Here is a 14,933-nt window from a genome sequence, read left to right as displayed (position 1 = left end):
CGATAACAGAGAACCTATGAAATAGACCCCTTAGAAGGAGATCACTGCATTCAAATAGGCAATACTCTCCTCACATCCCTCTGACATTCACTGCACGCTGAGAGGAAAACCGGGCTCCAACTTGCTGCGGAGCGCATATCAACGTAGAATCTAGCACAAACTTACTTCACCACCTCCATCGGAGGCAAAGTTTGTAAAACTGAATTGTGGGTGTGGTGAGGGGTGTATTTATAGGCATTTTGAGGTTTGGGAAACTTTGCCCCTCCTGGTAGGAATGTATATCCCATACGTCACTAGCTCATGGACTCTTGCTAATTACATGAAAGAAATATGGTTTCATATCCCTTTAAGGCTTGGCTGATATGTCATGCTATAGCAACACAGAAATGTCTTGTAATTACAAGTGTTTGCTGTGCCTTTAAACCCTGACATTTTTTAGTTCTTGAGCACAGACATCTAATAGTGCTCTGTAGCAGTGGAAGGGTTTAAGACCCCTTATTTATGCTACATTTGTACTGTTCTTTTTTATTAGATCACAAAACATATGAGGACATGAACATGAGTATTTAGTAGGTGTGACATTCAGCTGAGAGATACTCAAATTCTTTGTTACTACATCTTTATGGGGAGCTGTAAATGTGGTCCTTTTTTGCCAGCAAGGATGTGATGTCAATGAAGAAACAGTGTCGGTTGACACTAAAGAGAAAAACAGTCTCATCTATTTAGAGTTGAAGTTCTCATATATGCTGTCTGAAGGGTCAGGTAGTTCTTTGTTGCAGGCAGAATTGGTGGTCACTTTGGCCTTACATTTCACAGCAGAGTAGGTAACTGAGTAACCGGCCTGAACAAAAAAAAACACATAAGTTTTATTTAATAGGCAACAATAGCTAAATATAAAGCCTACACTAGATCTCTCCGATTGAAAAAAATTATCTTCACCAATGAAAAGAACCCAAACACCAAATTATGAATTTCTCCTGCTTGCAAATGAAGCTTAAAGGGAAATTGTACTATTTTTTTTATTATTGTCATCCATGTAAAAGAACAGCAATAAATAATGTTAAATATTTTTTTTAAAAGAAAAAGCTGTTTAAAATCAGATTGCAACTAATACAGCAGTGTTAGTAGTGTACTTCTTATTAATTCTGATTGGCTTATATGTGCTTATTACTTGTTATGCTCATTGGCTGAAAAAAAAATTCCTGCAAATACTCATTGGTTGATAAGCAGGATTGTTTTTCAAGATAATTTTAAGTAAATAATTAAAAAAAAGTTTGCTGTGTTTCATATAGATGAACTAATAAACTTTACTACTGTTTAGCTCTGGTCTTTGGGGCTAATATAAGTCCAGTGCGTATGTTCAAGGGAGCTCCCACACCAAAACATTATGGGCTAAATTACATGTGGTGTGCTAAAAAAACGTCGGAAACAAGAAAGTAAACTTTTAACGTGGGAGGATTAGCGATCCTATTACAAGTTGAAAGTAAATTGTTTGCGCACTAACATCTGGACTTTGGATATCGCAACTGAGTTAAATTGTTCTCCCCATAGACTTCAATAGAGCGGGCTGAACAAAAAAAAAAACTAACACTTATCACTTGTGTGCTAAACCATCACCATATTAGACCTGCAGTGCTAAATCCGAAGGTAGTTATAAATATTTTACACTCTAATGTTCTTCACATAGAAGAAATTGTTCTTTTTATTTTTAAATATATATTTCCATGTACATCTGATTATTTTTTTTGTAAAATATATACCTGTATCTATACATATATATATATATATATATATATATATATATATATATATATAGTATATATATGAATATATAGCTATTTAATAACACTAAGGCCATTTTTTTAAGTGAAGAACATTGGAATGTTTAATATATACAGTAAAAGCACAGTTAAACACATTATTAAATATTAAAAATTATAAAAATGATTTTTCAACTTTTATTTGAGTGGAAAGGTCGCCAAAGTGTATGTATATATATATATATATATATATATATATATATATATATACACACAGTATATATATATATTTATATATATATATATATAAATATATATACATATATATATATATGTGTGTGTGTGTCTATATGTGTGTATGTATATATATATATATATATATATATATATATATGTGTGTGTGTATATATATATATATGTGTGTATATATACATATATATATATATGTGTGTATGTATATATATATATATATATATATATATATATATATGTGTGTCTATACATATATAAACACATAAATACACACACACACATATATATATATATATATATGTATATATACACACACACACATATAGACACACACACACACACACACATATATATATATATATATATATATACACATATATACATGTGATCCCTATAAATCCCTATAAATGTTAGACTTGTATACAGCCTATGTTTATAGGGCTACGGAATCTGTTGGCGCTCTACAAATACATGATAATAATAATAATTGTAACCTTTTCTAGTCAAACACCTTGTCATATACCGTATACCTTTTAACCCTTACAAAAAATATTTATTAATATTTAGAAGAATAATTTTATCAGAAACTGTATATATGAGTGTAATAGTTTATTTTAATGTATTTATGTTGTGTTTAGTGCTAATTTTTTTCTAACCTTTACACTTTACGTGAGGTCTTCAGTTGTGCTAACCTTAGAAGCACATATTCTGTTTGTGCTTGAGTGTACCCGTTTACTTTCAACTTGTAATATGCACACAAGTTAACGAGGTCCTGAAGGATAAGCTAACTTTATCGTGCCATTTGTAATCTAACCTTATATTCGTACTCCATGGGGGAAATGTATCACTTAGTAATATCTCCCAAATACTCCTCACAGACATCATATATACTAACACAACACTTGCATAATTAAAGGGATACTAAACCCAAATTTGTTCTTTCATGATTCAGATAGAGCATGCAATCAAAAATTGATAATAGGAATAAATTAGAAAGTTGCTTAAAATTACATGCTGTATCTGAATCAAAATTGGGTTTAGTATCCCTTTAGTACACACAACTACACAAATGCTTTACCCACTGTGAATGGGTAATGTGAAGTGTAGCAGGAGTATATGCAAGAAAAATAAAAAAATAAAATAATAATAAAAAAGAATACAATTTACAGTTAAAAACTTTACTAAACTTTACAGACGTACACACATTCAGCTTACACAGATCCTAAACGTTAAAAAAAATAATTTATCATAAAAATACCTACTCAAAAATGTGTGAGTAGTTGCATGACCCTGGTATATTTGCTGCCTGTGCTCTTTAGTGCCATCCAGTGGCGCCACAACATAAAAATGAAATACAATATGGTACTATGATGTTTAGATGTCTATATTAAACCAAGAAAACAATGAGATTGTATTTTAGATTATGATTGCTAATTCATTGTATTTATTGTTTTGTTGATGTTGTTTAATAAATGCACTGTTTTCTAATCCCTGGATATAATGGTGTTGTTTAGAAATACTCATACACCTCACTCGCTGAATCTCATTCATTATGAAAGAAAGGACCACAAGCGCTCAAAATGCTGCAATTTGTTTATTTTATGATTCAGATAGAACCTGCAGTTTTAAACAACTTTCTAATTTACTTCTATTATCAATTATCTTTGTATCTTTTGTTGAAAACCTGGGATGAAAGCTTAGAAGCCAGCCCATTTCTGAAGCACTATATGGCAGCAGTTTTGCAAGAATGTTACCCATTTGCAAGAGCACTAGATGGCAGCACTAATTCCTGCCATGTAGAGCTCCAGATGCCTACCTAGGTATCTCTTCAACAAACAATATCATGAGAATGAAGCAAATTTGATAATAGAAGTACATAGAAACATTTATTAAAAATGTATGCTCTGTCTGAACAACAAAATACACTTTTGGGGTTTTATATCATTATTTAGATAGAGTATACAATTTAAAATGACTTAGCAGGTTACTTTAATTATCAAATTCGTTTTGTTCTCTTTGTATCGTTTGTTGAAAAGAATACCTAGGTGGGCTTAGGAGCAGCAATGCACTACTGGAATTTAGCTTCTGATTGGTGGCTGCACATATATGCCTCTTGTCATTGGCTCACCAGTTGTGCTCAGCTAGCTCTCAGTAGTGCATTGTTGCTCCTTCAATAAAGGATAACAAGAGAATGAAGTATATTTGATAACAGAGGTAAAATGGAAAGTTGTTTAAAACTGCATACTCTATCTGAACCAAGTTTATTTTATTTACTTTACTGTCTCTTTAATTCAGTTACAGGGATGTTGATAGAAAAGTAGTTCTTCGACGCTATTCCCCCGATATACCCAAACTTCCATTTCTGTGATACTCACTTTTATATCATCTGACTGTACAGCAACTGAAAGAATAAAATAGAATAAATCAGTGTTTAGCTGTATTTTTGTACCTCATGTCACTTAGGCAATTCTTTACATTACCCATATAGGGGTTTTGTTTTGTTTCATGGGGCTATTTAATGTGTAAGAGAGAGTAAGCCATTATACAACTAGACTAGTATTCTTTTCAACAGGATTGTAATTATAAAACTGGGCCTCCCATGCAAAGGGCATTATATTACTGAAAAGGAATAAACCTGATGGTACTACTCGTGTTGCTTCCCCTTATTCATTAATGATTTCTAGAATTCATTCAGTTATACATATATTAATGTGTTTCGGGAAGAGGGGTGCTATACAAAAATTCAATTCGAAGGAAGACAAGTAGAGAATACTTGCAGAAGAGTGTATCTAAAAGCACTCGCAACACTACTTTTATAATTACAAGTGGATCAGAAAATATGACACAGCAGCTAAACGTAAGTCGTACAATACAACAAGAAGAATACTAGCATATCTATATACTGTTGTATAATCGCGTATGTAGCAGGACTGTTCCTTTAAAACCAATTAGCGCTACGTAGTGCCTGGCATTTGGAATATATATCCCATGGATTGTGGCAGCTAAATGTGCACTGAGATATTATAATACACTTCCTCTTTAACCCAAGCATGTAAGCCGCCTGAGGGCACATAGACTGCACACACTCTGACTATTCCAATCTAAGTATATTAACGTACACATCGATTACTAATACTGTGACACTCCATGATAGCCTTTGTGTGGTTAATTTTGGGAATTGAGTTAGCTCCCTCCCTGAGTACCAGCATCGCCTTATTAAATCTTTTGACCAGAATGTGGATAACTAACTCAGTCAATTATTTGGACACCCTTTTGGTATCATCCCTCCCTGCCAGATAACATGTATCCAATTACTGCCACATATATATTCCGAATAGGTGACGGTTTGAACATTAGGACCAGCGTTATGTTGCTATAATTGGGACGAACCAATATATTAATAAGTGGTGCCCTCCTCTCCTGGGAGACATATACTTACCAATTGCCACGATCACATAGAATACTGAGATACCCACCTACTGTTGGATGAACAAGGGGTCCACCGTACATTTGAAATATTTGCTAATTTCATTGTATTATTGTTACAGCAGTTTAATGACCAGAGCAGTAGGCACCATACTGTCTATTTTTATTATTATTTTTTTACTTTATTAAAAGTTATGTTTTAACTCTTCCCCTTTTCTGGGAAAAACACTCTTTTGCAAGTATTCTCTACTTGTTTTTCTTCAAAGGGCCTTTTATATCAATTCATAGGGTTTTTAAAACTTAAATCCAATCAAATCCATTAGAAAACACAATGAAAAACCTGATGTCAGAAATATTAGGCATCATCAAAATTGGACTAATTATTTGTCATGGTTTACTTTCCTTTTCTTTCATGGTTAAGTAAAGACAACAAATCATCCAGACATCAATAAAATATATTTGCACAGGTATAGTAATGTATTGAAATGGGGACCATAGAGCTATATTAAGTATTCCAGTTAAGCTAGTTGATTTTAAGATCATTAAGGCCTTTTAATATCTTCTGTTTAAAATGATTTACTATATAACGTATTCCTTTGATGAAACTATGCTCCCCAAGGAACCCAAGACAAACAGGATTACTTTAGAAACCCTCATGGAATCATTTGATGACCATCAAACTAACTTTAATAGTTTTCACATCATCAGCCATCATCAGGCTTGTAAAGTCATTAGCTAAGGTAAAAACTTCTGGGTAATGAATTCAGAATGATTTGCAGATTACTTTACTGAATACTTCACAAGCATTAACAGCCACTAAATGACTCTAGAGTTATCGCATATAAATATTTTGGCCTGTGGGCATACTTCAGGATGTCTTCGGATGACTAGTTTGGAGTCATCGATTACTTCAGAAGAATGACTCAAGGAATATCAACCTTTTTGATTAAGGCAGACAATGCAGCCCTTTATATGTAAATTAACATTTGTATTTAGAAGACCTTGGTACATTTCTCAAATCCCTTAATATCACAGTTTATTTTGTCATTTTAGTTTTTAGTGAATATTTAAATGCTGTCAGCTACAGCTTTTGTGTTTTTAATAATAATTCTGCATTCATGGGTAATTCAAGACTACTTACAAGCAAAACTCACCTTTTTTACCACATTTGACATCAATATAGGTGTAACACACACTATTATTCATAGTGACGTCTCTAGGGTTCACTGAGAAAGAAGAAGCCAAAGTGAGTTCATTGAGACATAGGATAGGTATAAAGCTGCAAACCATGTATTAACTGAAATGTGTCAGCACAAGTGTACACTCAAACCCTTGTCATAGGAGATTATGGGGCCTATTTACCAATGTGGAGCAGACATGATATGAAGTAACGTATCATGTCCGCTGCACATCATGGCATATCAATAAATGCTGACAGCATACGCTGTCGGCATTTATCATTGCACCAGCAGTTCTTGTGAAATGCTGGTGCAATGCCGCCCCCTGCAGATTTGCGGCCAATCGGCCGCTAGCAGCGGGTGTCAATCAACCCGATCTTATTTGATCAGGTTGATTTCTGTCCGCTGCCTCAGAACAGGCAGACAAGTTATGAAGTTCATAACTTCTTGATTACTTCTGTTTCCGGCGAGCCTGAAGGCTAACCGGAAACAAGGGGGCCTCAAGCTCCATACATAAAAGTTATAAAGCTTCAAGCATATGAGGTCTCAGGTGTAAGGAAATGGAAAGGCTCCAAAGGGCTTTAACATAGAGATACATATATATACATGTCTAAAGATGTACAGTCATGTGAAAAACTACACCCTCTTTGAATTCTATGATTTTACTTATCATGACATAATAACAATCATCTGGTCCTTAGCAGGTCTTAAAGTTAGGAAAATACAACCTCAGATGAACAACAACACATGACATATTACACCGGGTCATGATTTATTTAACAAAAATAAAGTGAAAATGGAGAAGTCATGTGTGAAGACCTTATGATTCAATAGCTTGTAGAACCACCTTTAGCAGCAATAACTTGAAGTAATGATTTTCTGTATGACTTTATCAGTCTCTCACATCGTTGTGGAAAAAATTTGTCCCATTTACAACGAAATATCATTAGATAATGTAATCAACATTTCAGATTACAGTCTAAGTGACATGGAAAGAAAAGTTGTAAATAAAGGTTTGAATTTTTTACCATCTTCTAATTTTAGTTTATTTCAAACACTATTAGATGTATACAAACTGATTAGAAATCTCACCTTAAAACGTTTTATAAATCTGAGAATTCTTTGGAAAGGGATTGTGACCAGACATCTCCTGACTGCAATTCACACTTGGGGGCCTATCTATCAAGCTCCGAAAGGAGCTTGATGGCCCGTGTTTCTGGCGAGCCTTCAGACTCGCCAGAAACACAAGTTATGGAGCAGCGGTCACAAAGACCGCTGCTCCATAATCCTGTCCGCCTGCTCTGAGCAGGAGGACAGGAATCGCAACAATTCAACCCGATCGAGTACGATCGGGTTGATTGACACTCCCTGCTGGTGGCCCATTGGCTGCGAGTCTGCAGGGGGCGGCGTTGCACCAGCAGCTCTTGTGAGCTGCTGGTGCAATGCTGAATATGGAGAGCATATTGCTCTCCGCATTCAGCGATGTCTGTCGGACCTGATTCGCACTGTCGGATCAGGTCCGACAGACATTTAATAAATATGCCTCTTGACCTTTAAAGAAAACTGTGATGTTGTTGCATTAGAAGACTTGTATTCTGAGAGAGCTAAAGGGATATGTTGAGCCTTTAAAGCTTTCCTCCTTCAGAAACAAATCTACATTTTATCCTATACATAATAAGGGCCAGATTTTGGAAACTTTTCCGACAAGAGTGGAAAAAGATCTTACCACTCTAGCTGAAAATGTAAAAACAAATGCAAACAAAAATAACTTATCAAGGAAAGAAAGGGAAGCATTAAGATTAATACAAGACAATGATAACCTAACTATCAGAGCAGCTGATAAGGGTGACTCCATTGTAGTGATGAACAGGGACCAGTTTATAACTAAGGCCCTAAGATAACTCAATGATAAGAAACAATATACACACCTAAGGAGTGATCCCACACACACATTTTCGAAAGTTAACCCAGACACCTATTGGATGAGTGAGTATTTTTGATGAAAGTACATATGCATTTCTACTGATGAACAATCCAATTATACCAGTTTTTAACCATCTCCCCAAAATCCATAAACCTACTCCTACGATACAAGGATGCCCCATAATAAGTGGCATAGGATCAATAACAGAGCATCTGTCTCAATGGCTGGATGCAATTTTATAACCCTTTGTGGAGGGTTTATCCAGCCATTCAACAGATACTAAACATCTTATAGAACTACTGAAAGAACAAAAATGGAAACAAGAAATTAAGTGGTTAACAATTGATGTTAAAGCCTTGTACTACTCTATACCTCATGAGGAAGGCCTAAAAGCCATAGAATTTTTCTTAGAAAGATCGGGTCTCTTTGATGATAATTGATTTTAGGTTTGAGGTTGAATTCTATCTCCAGAGGTGTGGGACTGCCATAGGAGCAAAACCTCTTTATGGGGTGGTGGGAGCAGTCCCACATCTATGGAGAGGGTAACCTCTTTAAAACCTATATAACCTTTTACAAAAGGTTCATTGATGATATGATATTAATTTGACATGGTGATGAGGTAATGGTAGAGGAATTCATGAGGGTTATGAATACAAATGATATAGGCCTCTCTTTTACCCATGAACTTGGGAGAAGACAGATTAATTTTTGGGATGCAACACTGTCAGGAACCCCCAACAGAGAGGGAGGTTGTGTAGACACCCAAATCTACTGTAAACCGTCTGCAAGAAACACATTATTAAATGCAAAACGCAGCCACCCCAATTGGGTTTTTAAGGCTATTAATAAATGGCAATTCGTCAGAACATTACTAAGCAAGCAGACGACTTAACAGAGAGATTAGTGTCTAGAGACTACCCAAAGCAAATGGTCAAGGGCATTAGAAAATCAGTGGAAACCTGTGAAAGAGATGAACCGGAAACAAGGGGGCCTCAAGCTCCATACATAAAAGTTATAAAGCCTCAAGCATATGAGGTCTCAGGTGTAAGGAAATGGAAAGGCTCCAAAGGGCTTTAACATAGAGATACATATATATATATACATGTCTAAAGATGTACAGTCATGTGAAAAACTACACCCTCTTTGAATTCTATGATTTTACTTATCATGACATAATAACAATCATCTGGTCCTTAGCAGGTCTTAAAGTTAGGAAAATACAACCTCAGATGAACAACAACACATGACATATTACACCGGGTCATGATTTATTTAACAAAAATAAAGTGAAAATGGAGAAGTCATGTGTGAAGACCTTATGATTCAATAGCTTGTAGAACCACCTTTAGCAGCAATAACTTGAAGTAATGATTTTCTGTATGACTTTATCAGTCTCTCACATCGTTGTGGAAAAAATTTGTCCCATTTACAACGAAATATCATTAGATAATGTAATCAACATTTCAGATTACAGTCTAAGTGACATGGAAAGAAAAGTTGTAAATAAAGGTTTGAATTTTTTACCATCTTCTAATTTTAGTTTATTTCAAACACTATTAGATGTATACAAACTGATTAGAAATCTCACCTTAAAACGTTTTATAAATCTGAGAATTCTTTGGAAAGGGATTGTGACCAGACATCTCCTGACTGCAATTCACACTTGGGGGCCTATCTATCAAGCTCTGAAAGGAGCTTGATGGCCCGTGTTTCTGGCGAGCCTTCAGACTCGCCAGAAACACAAGTTATGGAGCAGCGGTCACAAAGACCGCTGCTCCATAATCCTGTCCTCCTGCTCAGAGCAGGCGGACAGGAATCGCAACAATTCAACCCGATCGAGTACGATCGGGTTGATTGACACTCCCTGCTGGTGGCCCATTGGCTGCGAGTCTGCAGGGGGCGGCGTTGCACCAGCAGCTCTTGTGAGCTGCTGGTGCAATGCTGAATATGGAGAGCATATTGCTCTCCGCATTCAGCGATGTCTGTCGGACCTGATTCGCACTGTCGGATCAGGTCCGACAGACATTTAATAAATATGCCTCTTGACCTTTAAAGAAAACTGTGATGTTGTTGCATTAGAAGACTTGTATTCTGAGAGAGCTAAAGGGATATGTTGAGCCTTTAAAGCTTTCCTCCTTCAGAAACAAATCTACATTTTATCCTATACATAATAAGGGCCAGATTTTGGAAACTTTTCCGACAAGAGTGGAAAAAGATCTTACCACTCTAGCTGAAAATGTAAAAACAAATGCAAACAAAAATAACTTATCAAGGAAAGAAAGGGAAGCATTAAGATTAATACAAGACAATGATAACCTAACTATCAGAGCAGCTGATAAGGGTGACTCCATTGTAGTGATGAACAGGGACCAGTTTATAACTAAGGCCCTAAGATAACTCAATGATAAGAAACAATATACACACCTAAGGAGTGATCCCACACACACTTTCGAAAGTTAACCCAGACACCTATTGGATGAGTGAGTATTTTTGATGAAAGTACATATGCATTTCTACTGATGAACAATCCAATTATACCAGTTTTTAACCATCTCCCCAAAATCCATAAACCTACTCCTACGATACAAGAAGACAGAGAGGGGGCGCCCTAAGTGTAAGAGAGGGGATGTAACCAAATAAATCTATACTTATATATCTATATATTAAGTACTTGTGTTTAGGATTAGTATTAACAAATCTGAAAAATACTAGTGAAAAATCAAATGATATGCTGTGTATACCAATATCAATGTGAATAGAGAGTGATAAATCATACAATGTGCAATATTATGCAGTAAAAATTAGTGACAATGTAATACAAAGTGATACAAATAATATACAATCATACAAACACAATGGTAATAAAGTGAAAGTCTCTATTGGGATGGGAGGCAGCTATCTGTGATGATCCAGGCCAGGATCCAGGAGCGGCAATCTATGAAAAGAAAAGACAGAAGCGCCACATGGCCCAATATTGTTTGTTCAGAGATGGATAAATCTTAAGGTGATGAGTAAACTCACGTTTGGTAGAGCACCTCAATTAGTGCTAGATATACGGTCTGGGATCTATTAGGTCACCCAGAAGACCAACCTCCTGCACAGGAACTGATGTCTGTATAGGCGAGAGGGAAACACAGGTGCCAATATGGCCTAGTATTGCTGGTGCAAAGGTGTCAATACAAGCAAAGAGAAGAATGATACTCACAAAGTGTGAAGCACCTCTTGTGGTGCTATAGAGGCATGAAGGGGTCAATTCAGTCACCCAACAGACTTGTAGCCAGAAATACAAATGGATCCAAAGGTACAAAGGATCCCACAACTGGTCCAGAAAAACGAATATTCCTCCAGAGAGGGATAAAAGATATATGTCCCAAAGAAAAATGCAGCAAGTGTTCAAAATATAAAAAAGTGATTTTAATAAAAATTATAAAAATAACAGGCAACGCGTTTCTCAGCAGATAGCTGTTTCATCAGGCTTCAGATGAAGCCTGATGAAACAGCTATCTGCTGAGAAACGCGTTGCCTGTTATTTTTATAATTTTTATTAAAATCACTTTTTTATATTTTGAACACTTGCTGCATTTTTCTTTGGGACATATATCTTTTATCCCTCTCTGGAGGAATATTCGTTTTTCTGGACCAGTTGTGGGATCCTTTGTACCTTTGGATCCATTTGTATTTCTGGCTACAAGTCTGTTGGGTGACTGAATTGACCCCTTCATGCCTCTATAGCACCACAAGAGGTGCTTCACACTTTGTGAGTATCATTCTTCTCTTTGCTTGTATTGACACCTTTGCACCAGCAATACTAGGCCATATTGGCACCTGTGTTTCCCTCTCGCCTATACAGACATCAGTTCCTGTGCAGGAGGTTGGTCTTCTGGGTGACCTAATAGATCCCAGACCGTATATCTAGCACTAATTGAGGTGCTCTACCAAACGTGAGTTTACTCATCACCTTAAGATTTATCCATCTCTGAACAAACAATATTGGGCCATGTGGCGCTTCTGTCTTTTCTTTTCATAGATTCCTACGATACAAGGATGCCCCATAATAAGTGGCATAGGATCAATAACAGAGCATCTGTCTCAATGGCTGGATGCAATTTTATAACCCTTTGTGGAGGGTTTATCCAGCCATTCAACAGATACTAAACATCTTATAGAACTACTGAAAGAACAAAAATGGAAACAAGAAATTAAGTGGTTAACAATTGATGTTAAAGCCTTGTACTACTCTATACCTCATGAGGAAGGCCTAAAAGCCATAGAATTTTTCTTAGAAAGATCGGGTCTCTTTGATGATAATTGATTTTAGGTTTGAGGTTGAATTCTATCTCCAGAGGTATGGGACTGCCATAGGAGCAAAACCTCTTTATGGGGTGGTGGGAGCAGTCCCACATCTATGGAGAGGGTAACCTCTTTAAAACCTATATAACCTTTTACAAAAGGTTCATTGATGATATGATATTAATTTGACATGGTGATGAGGTAATGGTAGAGGAATTCATGAGGGTTATGAATACAAATGATATAGGCCTCTCTTTTACCCATGAACTTGGGAGAAGACAGATTAATTTTTGGGATGCAACACTGTCAGGAACCCCCAACAGAGAGGGAGGTTGTGTAGACACCCAAATCTACTGTAAACCATCTGCAAGAAACACATTATTAAATGCAAAACGCAGCCACCCCAATTGGGTTTTTAAGGCTATTAATAAATGGCAATTCGTCAAAACATTACTAAGCAAGCAGACGACTTAACAGAGAGATTAGTGTCTAGAGACTACCCAAAGCAAATGGTCAAGGGCATTAGAAAATCAGTGGAAACTTGTGAAAGAGATGAGTTACTGGTGAGAAAAAGGGATACTTCTTGAAGAGTTAGTAAGACATGTGAAAAAATTACTTTCTTAACCACATATAGTGAACAATTTGGTCAAATTTGCAAAATAATCGAAAAGCACAAAAGACTTGTTAGACATAGCCAGAAAGGGATGTGGTTTTGCCTATAAGAGAGGTCTAACAATAGGTAACCTGCTTAAAAAGTTAAAATCTAATCAGAGTTCATAGTTATCAGTCAAGGTGGTATATAAGTGCCATAACCCCAAATGCAAAGCCTGTGAACTAGTCCAGATTGGCAATGGTTTCTCGAGTATGGTTGCAAGAGAAACTTTTACACACAAAAAGTGCTATAATTGCAGGGCTATGTATGTTATATACTTATTGACATGCTCCCTATGTGACCTACAGTATGTAGGGATGACCTCTAGAGAAATCAGATGCCGAATTCGAGACCATGTTTGCAACATAAAAATGGGCACACTCACTACACCCCTTATAACACACTTCAACACTTTCCATGACAAAAAGGCAGAGAGCCTTAGATGGCACTATTATTGACCATGTACCCCCTCCCCAACAAGGAGGAGATAGGGATTTACAATTGGCCAAACAAGAGTTGTATTGAATGCTTACACTCAAAACTAGGAAACCACAGGGATTAAAAAGCGAGTATGACCTGATCAATTTTTGGTATTGATTTTTTATATCAATGTTTAGTGTGTTTCCTAAGTCTTAATGTTTAAAATCTAAAATTTAAAATTAAAATTTAAAATCTAAACTCTATTAAACTCTATTATTATCTATTGTGCACATAACAAATACTATACATCTTTATATACCACCTATGTATTAACATAATTAATTCACATTAACACATTATTTACCTTTTGGATATAAGACCTCTTAAACTACCCCAAAATTGAAAATTTAAAATCCAAAACCTAAGAGAGAAATTACTAAAAAGAGATCTGGTTTATTCCAATGTTGATAAAGATTTAGTACAGAGTTGTTAACTTACTACTTTCTTAGCTTGTAACGTAACAATGTTGTTAATGTCTAAATGTTTTTATAAACCATTCTGTTTCTTACAAACAGAGAGAAAGAAAAAATACAATATATATATATGAAAAATGTGAACTTTAAACATTGAATGTCATTGTTATAATATAAACCTAGTTTCCCCATTTTAGAACTATCAAGTAGAATGTAGCAATATGAAATGGAATATAATTCTAATTTAGATACTAATATAACCAATAAAGTATTGATTGCTGTGCCCATGAAAATGGGATATACTTGTAAACATTATCATATAAGCCTTTCTAGCTATTTTTGTATAGGCATAAGAAATTGGGGGCATTAATACTGAATGTTAGTTGTTAGGAGTTGATCATTAATATCATGTTTAACACAAAGTAGTTTTTTACTTAGAAAGGTCATTAGTTAGCCTCAAAATCATAAAGGTAAAGGGTTTAATCAAATTGGTTTCAGCATGGGACCTTTAAGCACACATCCTATTTGTATATAGAGTAATGTTAATTTGATTTTAGC

General features: G+C 35.5%; 1 protein-coding gene across 3 annotated transcripts in view; it reads right to left on the bottom strand.

The window, feature by feature from the left end:
- Nucleotides 1–602: 602 nt before the first annotated feature.
- Nucleotides 603–14,933, bottom strand: part of LOC128651755 (Fc receptor-like protein 5) — a 291,106-nt gene continuing 276,775 nt past the window's right edge. For all 3 annotated transcript variants that reach the window (XM_053704749.1, XM_053704756.1, XM_053704742.1), the window contains 3 exons: nt 6,593–6,664; nt 4,388–4,413; nt 603–841 (listed from right to left, as the gene is read on the bottom strand). In XM_053704749.1, the coding sequence (XP_053560724.1) occupies nt 719–841; nt 4,388–4,413; nt 6,593–6,664 (221 nt within the window). In that variant the 3' untranslated portion in view covers nt 603–718. The remainder of the gene's footprint in view (nt 842–4,387; nt 4,414–6,592; nt 6,665–14,933) is intronic.

Source organism: Bombina bombina, chromosome 1 (genome assembly GCF_027579735.1).
Source record: "Bombina bombina isolate aBomBom1 chromosome 1, aBomBom1.pri, whole genome shotgun sequence".
Lineage (NCBI taxonomy): Eukaryota > Metazoa > Chordata > Amphibia > Anura > Bombinatoridae > Bombina > Bombina bombina.
The sequence above is the reverse complement of the archived record's forward strand: the minus strand, read 5'-3'. Positions and strand labels throughout refer to the sequence as shown.